This window comes from Oncorhynchus mykiss, chromosome 10, assembly GCF_057628025.1.
Source record: "Oncorhynchus mykiss isolate SJ-2025 chromosome 10, ASM5762802v1, whole genome shotgun sequence".
Classification (NCBI taxonomy): domain Eukaryota; kingdom Metazoa; phylum Chordata; class Actinopteri; order Salmoniformes; family Salmonidae; genus Oncorhynchus; species Oncorhynchus mykiss.
The window spans coordinates 87,644,133-87,660,505 of record NC_143031.1 but is presented as its reverse complement, the minus strand read 5'-3'; the positions used below and the strand labels follow the sequence as shown (position 1 = coordinate 87,660,505).

General features: G+C 43.1%; 1 protein-coding gene across 4 annotated transcripts in view; it reads right to left on the bottom strand.

Annotated features, from left to right (window-relative positions):
• Positions 1-16,373, bottom strand: part of fam184b (family with sequence similarity 184 member B) — a 42,003-nt gene that overhangs the window by 19,280 nt on the left and 6,350 nt on the right. The window contains exons 2-9 of one of the 4 annotated variants that reach the window (XR_016484063.1): positions 9,403-9,573; positions 8,253-8,942; positions 5,007-5,142; positions 4,399-4,541; positions 3,723-4,223; positions 2,741-2,851; positions 2,397-2,513; positions 1,979-2,213 (exon numbers count right to left, since the gene is read on the bottom strand). Coding sequence is in view for 2 of the 4 variants with exons in the window: in XM_090188709.1 (XP_090044835.1) it covers positions 1,979-2,217; positions 2,397-2,513; positions 2,741-2,851; positions 3,723-4,223; positions 4,399-4,541; positions 5,007-5,142; positions 8,253-8,942; positions 9,403-9,573 (2,108 nt within the window). In the remaining 2 variants the exon portion in view is untranslated. Of the gene's footprint in view, positions 1-1,978; positions 2,218-2,396; positions 2,514-2,740; positions 2,852-3,722; positions 4,224-4,398; positions 4,542-5,006; positions 5,143-8,252; positions 8,943-9,402; positions 9,574-16,373 lie in introns of all 4 variants that reach the window. The other 3 variants (XR_016484064.1, XM_090188709.1, XM_090188708.1) reach the window with 3 other exon arrangements.

Below are 16,373 nucleotides of genomic sequence, written 5' to 3'. Positions count from 1 at the left end.
TTCCTAGGCCAGTTAACCCACTGTTCCTAGACCAGTTAACCCACTGTTCCTAGGCCAGTTAACCCACTGTTCCTAGACCAGTTAACCCACTGTTCCTAGACCAGTTAACCCACTGTTCCTAGACCAGTTAACCCACTGTTCCTAGACCAGTTAACCCACTGTTCCTAGACCAGTTAACCCACTGTTCCTAGACCAGTTAACCCACTGTTCCTAGACCAGTTAACCCACTGTTCCTAGACCAGTTAACCCACTGTTCCTAGACCAGTTAACCCACTGTTCCTAGACCAGTTAACCCACTGTTCCTAGACCAGTTAACCCACTGTTCCTAGGCCAGTTAACCCACTGTTCCTAGACCAGTTAACCCACTGTTCCTAGACCAGTTAACCCACTGTTCCTAGACCAGTTAACCCACTGTTCCTAGACCAGTTAACCCACTGTTCCTAGACCGTCATTGAAAATAAGAATTTGTTCTTAACTGACTTGTCTAGTTAAATAGATTTAAATACATTTAATAAAAACAAGGGCGCATCCAATTGTTTTCCTTCTTCCGGTCCATCCACAAACAAGCAAAACATTCTTAAATGTGATTTAAATTTGTCAAAACTATTGGAAAGCGTGTACAGAATTTAAAATATATGTTAATTCTATATTGAGGGAAATTATTGAAAAAAAATTAAACGTTTGTTTTCACGTAGCATAAGCACTCAGAAACAGACATTTGTTAGCATTAGCATTCTCATAGAGAATGACTGGCGGTGTTAGCTCGTTAGCTTCGTGGCACAACAGACTGCAAATATCCTGATGTTATCGTCATAAAACACTTCGCCACCGTTTCTGTCTCTTGTCACTGATATTCTGTGTCAAACAACATTGCTATTTCAAGCATTGATCTTTGATTGATAAGGGATACAGACTATAGATAACGACCATTAGATACAGTCTAATATGCTAACTAGCTAACACCGCCAGTCATTCTCTATGAGAATGCTAATGCTAATGAACGTAGGTCTCCAAGCGCTTATACTACGTGAAATACATCCGTACAGTTATGGACAGTCAACCAACTACTGTTCCCTGTAGGAGGAAACGTGGGTATAGCATACCATGGGCAGTCAACGACCAATCATATTCACCCGAAGAAAACTCAAAAAAGCGTTGACTCCCCATATAATAAATGGAACGAACTACAAAAAATCTCTGAAACTGGAAACACATATCTCCCTCACTAGCTTTAAGCACCAACTGTCAGAGCAGCTCACAGATTACTGCACCTGTACATAGCCCACCTATAATTTAGCCCAAACAACTACCTCTTTCCCTACTGTATTTAATTTATTTATTTATTTTGCTCCTTTGCACCCCCATTATTTTTATTTCTACTTTGCACATTCTTCCATTGCAAATCTACCATTCCAGTGTTTTACTTGCTATATTGTATTTACTTTGCCACCATGGCCTTTTTGCCTTTACCTCCCTTATCTCACCTCATTTGCTCACATTGTATATAGACTTGTTTATACTGTATTATTGACTGTATGTTTGTTTTACTCCATGTGTAACTCTGTGTTGTTGTATGTGTCGAACTGCTTTGCTTTATCTTGGCCAGGTCGCAATTGTAAATGAGAACTTGTTCTCAACTTGCCTACCTGGTTAAATAAATAAAAATATTATACTGAGAGACGGAAAGGGAACTTTATGATTCTTACCATCATTTTCCTCAACATAGAATTAACATATCTTTCCAATTCTGTGCACGTTATTCCATAGTTTTATCAAATTTCATTGATATTTAATTGACTTTTTGCTTGTCTGTGAATGGTCTGAAAGTAGGAAAAACAATGATGTTGGATCTAGGTTGAAGATCTAGGTTGAAAATCTAGCGTTGGAGATCTAGCGTTGGATCAGGAACTGGGTCATGTGGGCGAGGCATCATAAGGTGAATAGTGTTTTTGTCGTTATTTAAAGTTTTCCAACCTACCGGATTCTCTCGTCAGTGTTCTCTTGGTTGTGTTCTAGAACGTTTCTGTCAGTGTTCTCTTGGTTGTGTTCTAGAACGTTTCTGTCAGTGTTCTCTTGGTTGTGTTCTAGAACGTTTCTGTCTGTGTTCTCTTGGGTCTGTTGGTTGAGCTCTAGAACCTTCTCCTCCAGTCTCTGTTTGTCTGTTCTCAGACCTGTCATCTCCTTCTGGTAACTCTCTCTCTGTCGCTCCATCTCTTCCTGACACACACACACACACACACACACAAACACACACACACACACACCATCCATCACACACAGAGATTGAAAAAACAATCAACACTAATCTGTGATTTAGACACCAATTAAGTATGTGTGTGTGTGTGTGTGTGTGTGTCTCTGTGTTTGTGTGTCTCTGTGTGTGTGTGTGTGTGTACCTGTATGTGCTGTAGATCCTCTCGGAGGTGGGAACAGTGGATTCCGCAGGTGGGAGGAGTTTCAGAGGCCACACCCCCCTGACTTTGCTGCTGAATGACTCCTTCCAAACGCCAGATCTACACACACACACACAGACACACACACACAGAGACACACACACACAGACACACACACAGACACACACACACACACACACACACACACACACACACACACACACACACACACACACACACACACACACACACACACACAGACAGAATGTTGTCAGTACAGTATGTTGTTTGTGTATTTAATGGAGAGTCTGAGTCCTTGATGGAAGTCAAGGCAAAGCCTCTCTCACCTGATTGGTTGCCTGCTGCAGCTGGTCTCTAAGCTCCTCCCTCTCAGTCTCCAGCCTTCGACACACCTCTTCACCACTCCTCCTGTCCTCCTGCACACGTACACACACCTGCTGACACACACACACACACACACACACACACACACACACACACACACACACACACACACACACACACACACACACACACACATATGCAGTGGTTGTTTTTGAGGCCCTTCTGCAACAGTTTGTGTTAATGTCTTTCTGGTTCTGTCTGGGACCCAGTCAGACCAGCTGTCTGTAATGTCTGGTTCTGTCTGGACCCAGTCAGACCAGCTGTCTGTAATGTCTGGTTCTGTCTGGGACCCAGTCAGACCAGCTGTCTGTAATGTCTGGTTCTGTCTGGACCCAGTCAGACCAGCTGTCTGTAATGTCTGGTTCTGTCTGGACCCCAGTCAGACCAGCTGTCTGTAATGTCTGGTTCTGTCTGGGACCCAGTCAGACCAGCTGTCTGTAATGTCTGGTTCTGTCTGGGACCCAGTCAGACCAGCTGTCTGTAATGTCTGGTTCTGTCTGGGACCCAGTCAGACCAGCTGTCTGTAATGTCTGGTTCTGTCTGGGACCCAGTCAGACCAGCTGTCTGTAATGTCTGGTTCTGTCTGGGACCCAGTCAGACTAGCTATCTGTAATGTCTGGTTCTGTCTGGACCCCAGTCAGACCAGCTGTCTGTAATGTCTGGTTCTGTCTGGGACCCAGTCAGACCAGCTGTCTGTAATGTCTGGTTCTGTCTGGACCCCAGTCAGACCAGCTGTCTGTAATGTCTGGTTCTGTCTGGGACCCAGTCAGACCAGCTGTCTGTAATGTCTGGTTCTGTCTGGGACCCAGTCAGACTAGCTGTCTGTAAAGTCTGGTTCTGTCTGGACCCCAGTCAGACTAGCTGTCTGTAATGTCTGGTTCTGTCTGGACCCCAGTCAGACCAGCTGTCTCCAGTGTGTGTTACCTCTTGGTTTGTCCTCAGTGCTTCCTGGGCGTTGTGGAGCTCAGCTGCATGTTTCCTCATCACCTCTTCTATCGCCTTCTTCACCTGCTCCTTCAATCTCTTCCTTTCCTCGTCCGCCTGCTCCTTCAATCTCCTCCTTTCCTCGTCCGCCTGCTCCTTCAATCTCCTCCTTTCCTCGTCCGCCTGCTCCTTCAATCTCTTCTTCTCCTGGTTCAGACTCTCTCTCTGCTCCTCCACTCGCTCCGTGTTTCCTTCCATCTGTGTTGTCACTCTTCCTTTCACCTCTTCTATCTCTTTCTGCAGGCGTTCTCTCTCTTCTTCTCTCTCTTTCTGCAGGCGTTCTCTCTCTTCTTCTCTCTCTTTCTGCAGTCTGTCTCTCTCTTCCTCCATCTCTTTTTGCATTTGTTCCTTTTCCACTTCTGCGTGTTTCCGTTCTCTCCGGAGCTCCTCTGACTGAGCCCTCACCATCTCAGAACGCAGACTAGCCAGGGCCTCCGCATGCTGGACACACACACACACACACACACATATACACACACACACACACACATACATATACACACACACACACACACACGGTCAGAATGTTGTCACATTACAGGAATTCATTCAAAGTTGGTGTGTTTGTGTGTGTGTGTGTGTGTGTGTGTGTGTGTGTGTGTGTGTGTGTCTCTACCTGTCTGGCGTAGTCGTTGTTTCTCCCACTGCTCTGAATCTCCAGCTCTCTGTTCCTGCTCTGCAGTTTGTTCACCTGACCTTTCAACTCCTCCACGTTCACACACACACACCCCTCACACACACCACGACTCAGCAGCTCCTCTGACACACACACACACACACACACACACACACACGGAATGCACAAATACGTTCACAGAAGGACATACACATTACATTACATTTTAAACTCCTTTCTTGAATGATTGATTAAATTATTGAATGGTTGATTGATTTATTGATTAATGGATTGAGTGATTGGTTGATTGATTTATTGATTAATGGATTGAGTGATTGGTTGATTGATTTATTGATTAATGGATTGAGTGATTGGTTGATTGATTGGTGTAATAATTGTTTGATTGATTGAATAATTGATTAATTGGTTGATTGATTCATAGATTGTTTTATGAATTATTTATGTATTAATTGATTAATTGATTGATTGGTTCATAGATTGTTTATAATGTATTTACGTATTAATTGATTGATTGATTCTTAGATAGTTTTATTAATGTATTTTTGCATTAATGTATTAATTGATTAATTGCTTGATTGGTTGATTACCTGATTTGCTCTGCAGCTCCTCCTCCTGCAGCAGTAGTCTCTCTTTGGCCACGACTAACTCCTCCCATGCCCTCTTAGCCCCACCCTCTGCCCCCGAGACACGCCTCCTCCCCGACTCCAACTCCTCCTCCAGGTCCTAGAGAAAGAGAGATGGTAGGAAGTAGAGGGTGAGGTTCACACAGGGAAACAGGAAGTAGAGGGTGAGCTTCACACAGGGAAACAGGAAGTAGAGGGTGAGGTTAACACAGGGAAACAGGAAGTAGAGGGTGAGGTTAACACAGGGAAACAGGAAGTAGAGGGTGAGGTTCACACAGGGAAACAGGAAGTAGGGGGTGAGGTTAACACAGGGAAATAGGAAGTAGAGGGTGAGGTTCACACAGGGAAACAGGAAGTAGAGGGTGAGGTTCACACAGGGAAACAGGAAGTAGAAGGTGAGGTTCACACAGGGAAACAGGAAGTAGAGGGTGAGGTTCACACAGGGAAACAGGAAGTAGCAGGGCTAGAAGGATGGATACAAAGGAAACTGGCTATATAAAGACTAGGAATCACTCTCTATTCATTCAGGGTGTGTGTGTGTGTGGGGGGGGGGGGGGGGGTTGGCTTGACTATCACCGTGGGAACCAGGAGTCTTCAAAAGGATAGCAAAACAAGGGGGACATGTCGCAGGTCCCAACATGGAAAAATCCTATTTTAGGCTTTTGGGTTAGGTTTAGGGTCAGGGTTCGGGGTTAGGTTTAGGGCTAGGGTTAGGGGTTAGGTTTAGAGTTAGGGTTAGGGGTTAGGTTTATGTTTCGTTTTAGGGTTTGGGGTTAGGGTTAGGGGTTAGGTTTAGAGTTAGGGTTAGGGGTTAGGTTTAGGGTCAGGGTTAGGGGTTAGGTTTAGAGTTAGGGTTAGGGGTTAGGTTTAGAGTTAGGGTTAGGGGTTAGGTTTAGAGTTAGGGTTAGGGGTTAGGTTTAGAGTTAGGGTTAGGGTTTAGAGTTAGGGTTAGGGGTTAGGGGTTAGGTTTAGAGTTAGGGTTAGGGGTTAGGTTTAGAGTTAGGGTTAGGGGTTAGGGGTTAGGTTTAGAGTTAGGTTTAGGGGTTTGGGGTTAGGTTTACGGGTGAGGGAAAATATGATTTTGAAAGGGAATAAATGTTTTTGTTCCCCAAAATGATAGTAAAACCACAGTGTGAGTACCTGTATTCTGTCCTGTTAGGGTGAGTACCTGTATTCTGTCCTGTTAGGGTGAGTACCTGTATTCTGTTAGGGTTAGGGTGAGTACCTGTATTCTGTCCTGTTAGGGTTAGGGTGAGTACCTGTATTCTGTCCTTTTAGGGTTAGGGTGAGTACCTGTATTCTGTCCTGTTAGGGTTAGGGTGAGTACCTGTATTCTGTCCTGTTAGGGTGAGTACCTGTTTTCTGTCCTGTTAGGGTGAGTACCTGTATTCTGTCCTGTTAGGGTGAGTACCTGTATTCTGTCCTGTTAGGGTGAGTACCTGTATTCTGTCCTGTTAGAGTGAGTACCTGTATTCTGTCCTGTTAGGGTGAGTACCTGTATTCTGTCCTGTTAGGGTGAGTACCTGTATTCTGTTAGGGTTAGGGTGAGTACCTGTATTCTGTCCTGTTAGGGTGAGTACCTGTTTTCTGTCCTGTTAGGGTGAGTACCTGTATTCTGTCCTGTTAGGGTGAGTACCTGTATTCTGTCCTGTTAGGGTGAGTACCTGTATTCTGTCCTGTTAGGGTGAGTACCTGTATTCTGTCCTGTTAGGGTGAGTACCTGTATTCTGTCCTGTTAGGGTGAGTACCTGTATTCTGTCCTGTTAGGGTTAGGGTGAGTACCTGTATTCTGTCCTGTTAGGGTGAGTACCTGTATTCTGTCCTGTTAGGGTGAGTACCTGTATTCTGTCCTGTTAGGGTGAGTACCTGTATTCTGTCCTGTTAGGGTGAGTACCTGTATTCTGTCCTGTTAGGGTGAGTACCTGTTTTCTGTCCTGTTAGGGTGAGTACCTGTATTCTGTCCTGTTAGGGTTAGGGTGAGTACCTGTATTCTGTCCTGTTAGGGTTAGGGTGAGTACCTGTATTCTGTCCTGTTAGGGTTAGGGTGAGTACCTGTATTCTGTCCTGTTAGGGTGAGTACCTGTTTTCTGTCCTGTTAGGGTGAGTACCTGTATTCTGTCCTGTTAGGGTGAGTACCTGTATTCTGTCCTGTTAGGGTGAGTACCTGTATTCTGTCCTGTTAGGGTGAGTACCTGTATTCTGTCCTGTTAGGGTGAGTACCTGTATTCTGTCCTGTTAGGGTGAGTACCTGTATTCTGTTAGGGTTAGGGTGAGTACCTGTATTCTGTCCTTTTAGGGTGAGTACCTGTATTCTGTCCTGTTAGGGTGAGTACCTGTATTCTGTCCTGTTAGGGTGAGTACCTGTATTCTGTCCTGTTAGGGTGAGTACCTGTATTCTGTCCTGTTAGTGTGAGTACCTGTATTCTGTCCTGTTAGGGTGAGTACCTGTATTCTGTCCTGTTAGGGTGAGTACCTGTATTCTGTCCTGTTAGGGTGAGTACCTGTATTCTGTCCTTTTAGGGTGAGTACCTGTATTCTGTCCTGTTAGGGTGAGTACCTGTATTCTGTCCTGTGAGGGTGAGTACCTGTATTCTGTCCTGTTAGGGTGAGTACCTGTATTCTGTTAGGGTTAGGGTGAGTACCTGTATTCTGTCCTTTTAGGGTGAGTACCTGTATTCTGTCCTGTTAGGGTGAGTACCTGTATTCTGTCCTGTTAGGGTGAGTACCTGTATTCTGTCCTGTTAGGGTGAGTACCTGTATTCTGTCCTGTTAGGGTGAGTACCTGTATTCTGTCCTGTTAGGGTCCATACCTGTATTCTGTCCTGTTAGAGTGAGTACCTGTATTCTGTCCTGTTAGGGTGAGTACCTGTATTCTGTCCTGTTAGGGTGAGTACCTGTATTCTGTCCTGTTAGGGTGAGTACCTGTATTCTGTTAGGGTTAGGGTGAGTACCTGTATTCTGTCCTGTTAGGGTTAGGGTGAGTACCTGTATTCTGTCCTGTTAGGGTGAGTACCTGTATTCTGTTAGGGTTAGGGTGAGTACCTGTATTCTGTCCTGTTAGGGTGAGTACCTGTATTCTGTCCTGTTAGGGTGAGTACCTGTTTTCTGTCCTGTTAGGGTGAGTACCTGTATTCTGTCCTGTTAGGGTGAGTACCTGTATTCTGTCCTGTTAGGGTGAGTACCTGTATTCTGTCCTGTTAGGGTGAGTACCTGTATTCTGTCCTGTAGTTTGGCAGCGTGTCTCTTGCTCTCGTTGAGTCGCTTCAGACTGTCCTCCAGCTCTCCCTCCGCCTTCCTCACTCTCTCTCTCAGTACTGTACTCATCCCTCTCTTCTCCTCCTCCTCTCTCTCCTCCCACTGCCGTCTCTCCTCCCTGCGCGCCTCCTCCATGCTCCTCTTCAACTCCTCCTTCTCCTCTGTCACCTCCTTCACCCTCGTCTCCCACTTCTCCCTCTCCTCTCTCACTGCTCTCTCCCTCTCCCACTCCTCCCTCTCCTCTCTCTCTGCTCTCTCCCTCTCCCACTTCTCCCTCTCCTCTCTCCCTGCTCTCTCCCTCTCTTCCTCCGCTCGCTCCTTCCCTTTCCTCAGAGTCTTCACCTCCTCCGAGAGGAGTCGCATTCTCTCCGTCTCCTCCTCCTTCCCTTTCCCTCGCTTCTCTTCTCCTTTCCTCCGTAGTTCGTCACATTGAACCTCCAGGCACTGCGCAGCCTCCCCAGCCGTCTCCAGCTCTCTCCCCAGTCGGAGACTCTCGTCGTGGGCCGTGTTGAGTTGGGCCTGGGTCTCCTGTCTCTCCAGCCCCAGAGCCTGGAGCTTTTCCTCATAGTCCCTCCTTAGCTCTGCCTCTACCCCACGATCCCTTTCCTCTGCCTGGACACGGTAGCTCTCAAAGTCTACCTGAACCTGGAGGTGTAGAGACACACAGAGTTAATTCACCTGTGGTGATCCACACTGGAACAGACTGGTCTACCTGAACCTGGAGGTGTAGAGACACACAGAGTTAATTAACCTGTGGTGATCCACACTGGAACAGACTGGTCTACCTGAACCTGGAGGTGTAGAGACACAGAGTTAATTAACCTGTGGTGATCCACACTGGAACAGACTGGTCTACCTGAACCTGGAGGTGTAGAGACACACAGAGTTAATTAACCTGTGGTGATCCACACTGGAACAGACTGGTCTACCTGAACCTGGAGGTGTAGAGACACAGAGTTAATTAACCTGTGGTGATCCACACTGGAACAGACTGGTCTACCTGAACCTGGAGGTGTAGAGACACACAGAGTTAATTAACCTGTGGTGATCCACACTGGAACAGACTGGGTAACAGACGGACAAGTTGGACGGACAGACGGGGTACCTGAGCTAGAGTTTCCTGCAGCTCTGAGAGGCGTGTCCTAAGCACTGCCGACTCCTCCCCCTCGGCACACGTCCCCGTGGTAACCTGCCTCAGCTCTTCCTGGTGGGCGTGGCTGACGGCCTGAAGGGCCGCCTCCTGCTCTTCGTTCTTAGTGTTCAGAGAATAGATCACCTGACGTTTTGATTAAAAGAGGGGAGGGCGGAGGTGAGAAAAGAGGAAAGAGATTCATATTCAGGTTGACATCTTATCGATATGTATTGAGTTGATCAATCAGTAGCCGTTATGTTTTAAACCACGTTACAGGAAGTCATTCAGGATGTATACAGTTTATATTTTTTAATATATATATTTTTTTAACCTTTATTTAACTAGGCAAGTCAGTTAAGAACAAATTCTTATTTTCAATGGCGGCCTAAAAACAGTGGGTTAACTAACTGGTCTAGGAACAGTTGGTTAACTGCCTGTTCAGGGGCAGAACGACAGATTTGTACCTTGTCAGCTCGGAGGTTTGAACTTGCAACCTTTCGGTTACTACTCCAACCACTAGGCTACCCTGCCGCCCCAGCTACAGTGTCCACCCAGTGTCATCATAGACTAGAACGGACCCAGACGACTCACTTACCCTCTGGAGCGGGGGGAGGGGTGTGTGTGTGTGTGTGTGTGTGTCTCTCTGTGTGTGTGTGTGTGTGTGTGTGTGTCTCTCTCTGTGTGTGTCTCTCTCTGTGTGTGTGTCTGTGTGTGTGTGTGTCTGTGTGTGTGTCTGTGTGTGTGTGTGTGTGTGTACAACCGAGGAGGGTTTTATGGTGACTCCTCTCTGTCTGCGGTGCACGGCTGGTACAGCACTGTCAGACATTCCCTGCGTGGCTTTAGTGAAGCCCTACCACCCAGCCTAGACGCTATTACCCAATAACTAACGTCCACTAACATGGACCCAAATACCATCTGTAGTATTAGGTCCAACTACCAGGCTCTCTGTCCTCTGTCCTTAATCAGTAGTTTAACCAGTAGTTTAACCAGTAGTTTAACCAGTAGTTTAACTAGTAGTTTAACCAGTAGTTTAACCAGTAGTTTAACCAGTAGTTTAACCAGTAGTTTAATCAGTAGTTTAACCAGTAGTTTAACCAGTAGTTTAATCAGGTGTGTGTAGGGTACTGGAGGAGTAGTTTAACCAGTAGTTTAATCAGTAGTTTGACCAGTAGTTTAATCAGTAGTTTAATCAGTAGTTTAACCAGTAGTTTAACCAGTAGTTTAACCAGTAGTTTAACCAGTAGTTTAACCAGTAGTTTAATCAGGTGTGTGTAGGGTACTGGAGGAGTAGTTTAACCAGTAGTTTAACCAGTAGTTTAATCAGGTGTGTGTAGGGTACTGGAGGAGTAGTTTAACCAGTAGTTTAACCAGTAGTTTAATCAGGTGTGTGTAGGGTACTGGAGGAGTAGTTTAACCAGTAGTTTAATCAGTAGTTTAACCAGTAGTTTAATCAGTAGTTTAACCAGTAGTTTAACCAGTAGTTTAATCAGGTGTGTGTAGGGTACTGGAGGAGTAGTTTAACCAGTAGTTTAACCAGTAGTTTAATCAGGTGTGTGTAGGGTACTGGAGGAGTAGTTTAATCAGTAGTTTAACCAGTAGTTTAACCAGTAGTTTAACCAGTAGTTTAACCAGTAGTTTAACCAGTAGTTTAATCAGTAGTTTAATCAGGTGTGTGTAGGGTACTGGAGGAGTAGTTTAACCAGTAGTTTAACCAGTAGTTTAACCAGTAGTTTAACCAGTAGTTTAATCAGTAGTTTAACCAGTAGTTTAATCAGTAGTTTAACCAGTAGTTTAACCAGTAGTTTAATCAGTAGTTTAATCAGTAGTTTAACCAGTAGTTTAACCAGTAGTTTAACCAGTAGTTTAACCAGTAGTTTAACCAGTAGTTTAATCAGTAGTTTAATCAGTAGTTTAACCAGTAGTTTAACCAGTAGTTTAACCAGTAGTTTAATCAGTAGTTTAACCAGTAGTTTAACCAGTAGTTTAACCAGTAGTTTAACCAGTAGTTTAATCAGGTGTGTGTAGGGTACTGAAGGAGTAGTTTAACCAGTAGTTTAACCAGTAGTTTAATCAGTAGTTTAATCAGGGGTTTAATCAGGTGTGTGCAGGGTACTGGAGGAGTAGTTTAACCAGTAGTTTAACCAGTAGTTTAACCAGTAGTTTAATCAGTAGTTTAATCAGGTGTGTGCAGGGTACTGGAGGAGTAGTTTAACCAGTAGTTTAACCAGTAGTTTAACCAGTAGTTTAACCAGTAGTTTAATCAGTAGTTTAACCAGTAGTTTAACCAGTAGTTTAACCAGTAGTTTAACCAGTAGTTTAATCAGTAGTTTAACCAGTAGTTTAACCAGTAGTTTAATCAGTAGTTTAATCAGTAGTTTAACCAGTAGTTTAACCAGTAGTTTAATCAGTAGTTTAACCAGTAGTTTAACCAGTAGTTTAATCAGTAGTTTAATCAGTAGTTTAACCAGTAGTTTAACCAGTAGTTTAACCAGTAGTTTAATCAGTAGTTTAATCAGTAGTTTAATCAGTAGTTTAACCAGTAGTTTAATCAGGTGTGTGTAGGGTACTGGAGGAGTAGTTTAACCAGTAGTTTAACCAGTAGTTTAACCAGTAGTTTAATCAGGTGTGTGTAGGGTACTGGAGGAGTAGTTTAACCAGTAGTTTAACCAGTAGTTTAACCAGTAGTTTAATCAGTAGTTTAATCAGTAGTTTAACCAGTAGTTTAATCAGTAGTTTAATCAGTAGTTTAACCAGTAGTTTAACCAGTAGTTTAATCAGGTGTGTGTAGGGTACTGGAGGAGTAGTTTAACCAGTAGTTTAACCAGTAGTTTAACCAGTAGTTTAATCAGTAGTTTAATCAGTAGTTTAACCAGTAGTTTAACCAGTAGTTTAATCAGTAGTTTAACCAGTAGTTTAACCAGTAGTTTAACCAGTAGTTTAACCAGTAGTTTAATCAGGTGTGTGTAGGGTACTGGAGGAGTAGTTTAACCAGTAGTTTAATCAGTAGTTTAATCAGGTGTGTGTAGGGTACTGGAGGAGTAGTTTAACCAGTAGTTTAACCAGTAGTTTAACCAGTAGTTTAATCAGGTGTGTGTAGGGTACTGGAGGAGTAGTTTAACCAGTAGTTTAACCAGTAGTTTAATCAGGTGTGTGTAGGGTACTGGAGGAGTAGTTTAATCAGTAGTTTAACCAGTAGTTTAACCAGTAGTTTAACCAGTAGTTTAATCAGTAGTTTAATCAGGTGTGTGTAGGGTACTGGAGGAGTAGTTTAACCAGTAGTTTAACCAGTAGTTTAATCAGGTGTGTGTAGGGTACTGGAGGAGTAGTTTAATCAGTAGTTTAACCAGTAGTTTAATCAGGTGTGTGTAGGGTACTGGAGGAGTAGTTTAATCAGTAGTTTAATCAGGTGTGTGTAGGGTACTGGAGGAGTAGTTTAACCAGTAGTTTAATCAGGTGTGTGTAGGGTACTGGAGGAGTAGTTTAATCAGTAGTTTAATCAGTAGTTTAATCAGGTGTGTGTAGGGTACTGGAGGAGTAGTTTAACCAGTAGTTTAACCAGTAGTTTAATCAGTAGTTTAATCAGTAGTTTAACCAGTAGTTTAACCAGTAGTTTAATCAGGTGTGTGTAGGGTACTGGAGGAGTAGTTTAACCAGTAGTTTAATCAGTAGTTTAATCAGGTGTGTGTAGGGTACTGGAGGAGTAGTTTAACCAGTAGTTTAATCAGTAGTTTAATCAGGTGTGTGTAGGGTACTGGAGGAGTAGTTTAATCAGTAGTTTAACCAGTAGTTTAATCAGGTGTGTGTAGGGTACTGGAGGAGTAGTTTAATCAGTAGTTTAACCAGTAGTTTAATCAGGTGTGTGTGGGGTACTGGAGGAGTAGTTTAACCAGTAGTTTAACCAGTAGTTTAATCAGGTGTGTGTAGGGTACTGGAGGAGTAGTTTAACCAGTAGTTTAATCAGTAGTTTAATCAGGTGTGTGTAGGGTACTGGAGGAGTAGTTTAATCAGTAGTTTAACCAGTAGTTTAACCAGTAGTTTAACCAGTAGTTTAATCAGTAGTTTAACCAGTAGTTTAACCAGTAGTTTAACCAGTAGTTTAATCAGGTGTGTGTAGGGTACTGGAGGAGTAGTTTAATCAGTAGTTTAACCAGTAGTTTAATCAGGTGTGTGTAGGGTACTGGAGGAGTAGTTTAATCAGTAGTTTAACCAGTAGTTTAACCAGTAGTTTAATCAGGTGTGTGTAGGGTACTGGAGGAGTAGTTTAACCAGTAGTTTAACCAGTAGTTTAATCAGGTGTGTGTAGGGTACTGGAGGAGTAGTTTAACCAGTAGTTTAACCAGTAGTTTAATCAGGTGTGTGTAGGGTACTGGAGGACCAGAGTTGAGGAACACTGGCCTATAACCTCTGTGTGTGTGGGGGGGTCTTCCCTCCTCCCTTCCCTCCTCCCTTCCGTTTTCTACATAGTGCAGCATGCTAGTAGTTATCTTTAGACCTACCTCATGTCTGTCTGTCTGTCTGTCTGTCTGCCTGCCTGTCTCAAATAACAACACTATCAGCCAATAGAAACAGACCAACACCTTCTAATAACAACACTATCAGCCAATAGAAACAGACCAACACCTTCTAATAGCAACACTATCAACCAATAGAAACAGACCAACACCTTCTAATAGCAACACTATCAGCCAATAGAAACAGACCAACACCTTCTAATAGCAACACTATCAGCCAATAGAAACAGACCACCAGTGATTTGTTTCCTGCATCAGGAGAATGGATCACGACTCCCAGGCCTTTTAGAAGAGATCATTGGTTCTGAGGGATCAATGAAGGATCTATAGAGGTGTTATAGTGGGTTCAGGAAGGCTTCATTAAGACTTTATAATGCATGTTTTTAGACAGACAGACAGACAGACAGACAGACAGACAGACAGACAGACAGACAGGCAGGCAGACAGACAGACAGACAGACAGACAGACAGACAGACAGACAGGCAGGCAGGCAGACATACAGACAGACAGACAGACAGACAGACAGACAGACAGACAGACAGACAGACAGACAGACAGGCGAGCAAACAGGCAGACAGACAGACAGACAGACAGGGCCAGCCTACCAGTGCTGATGAACATCAATTGTAATACAAACAGACACAAACGCTGACCAGTCAAACTTCAGGCACCACACACACACACACACACACACTGATTGTCATCTACACACAGAGTGAGTGGACGTGGGAAGATGGAGGAGCCATAACCACATTGTCATGAGTCTTACCAGCTGAGTTATCTATCTATCTATCTCTCTGTCCAGTCTTAACAGCTGAGTTATCTATCTATCTCTCTGTCCAGTCTTACCAGATGAGTTATCTATCTCTCTGTCCAGTCTACCTAGCTGAGTTATCTATCTATCTATCTCTCTGTCCAGTCTTACCAGCTGAGTTATCTATCTATCTCGCTGTCCAGTCTTAACAGCTGAGTTATCTATCTATCTCTCTGTCCAGTAGTAGTAGTAGTTTAACCAGTAGTTTAACCAGTAGTTTAACCAGTAGTTTAATCAGGTGTGTGTAGGGTACTGGAGGAGTAGTTTAACCAGTAGTTTAATCAGTAGTTTAACCAGTAGTTTAACCAGTAGTTTAATCAGTAGTTTAACCAGTAGTTTAACCAGTAGTTTAACCAGTAGTTTAATCAGTAGTTTAACCAGTAGTTTAATCAGTAGTTTAACCAGTAGTTTAACCAGTAGTTTAACCAGTAGTTTAATCAGTAGTTTAACCAGTAGTTTAACCAGTAGTTTAATCAGTAGTTTAACCAGTAGTTTAATCAGTAGTTTAATCAGTAGTTTAATCAGGTGTGTGTAGGGTACTGGAGGAGTAGTTTAACCAGTAGTTTAACCAGTAGTTTAATCAGTAGTTTAACCAGTAGTTTAACCAGTAGTTTAACCAGTAGTTTAATCAGTAGTTTAACCAGTAGTTTAACCAGTAGTTTAATCAGTAGTTTAACCAGTAGTTTAACCAGTAGTTTAGCCAGTAGTTTAACCAGTAGTTTAACCAGTAGTTTAACCAGTAGTTTAGCCAGTAGTTTAACCAGTAGTTTAACCAGTAGTTTAACCAGTAGTTTAACCAGTAATTTAATCAGTAGTTTAACCAGTAGTTTAATCAGTAGTTTAACCAGTAGTTTAACCAGTAGTTTAACCAGTAGTTTAACCAGGTGTGTGGTGTGTGTAGGGTACTGGAGGAGTAGTTTAACCAGTAGTTTAACCAGTAGTTTAACCAGTAGTTTAATCAGTAGTTTAACCAGTAGTTTAACCAGGTGTGTGTAGGGTACTGGAGGAGTAGTTTAACCAGTAGTTTAACCAGTAGTTTAACCAGTAGTTTAACCAGTAGTTTAACCAGTAGTTTAATCAGTAGTTTAATCAGTAGTTTAACCAGTAGTTTAACCAGTAGTTTAACCAGTAGTTTAACCAGGTGTGTGGTGTGTGTAGGGTACTGGAGGAGTAGTTTAACCAGTAGTTTAACCAGTAATTTAATCAGTAGTTTAATCAGGTGTGTGTAGGGTACTGGAGGAGTAGTTTAACCAGTAGTTTAACCAGTAGTTTAATCAGTAGTTTAACCAGTAGTTTAACCAGTAGTTTAACCAGTAGTTTAACCAGTAGTTTAACCAGTAGTTTAACCAGTAGTTTAATCAGTAGTTTAATCAGTAGTTTAACCAGTAGTTTAACCAGTAGTTTAATCAGTAGTTTAATCAGTAGTTTAATCAGTAGTTTAACCAGTAGTTTAATCAGTAGTTTAACCAGTAGTTTAACCAGTAGTTTAACCAGTAGTTTAATCAGTAGTTTAATCAGTAGTTTAACCAGTAGTTTAATCAGGTGTGTGTAGGGTACTGGAGGAGTAGTTTAACCAGTAGTTTAACCAGTAGTTTAACCAGTAGTTTAACCAGTAGTT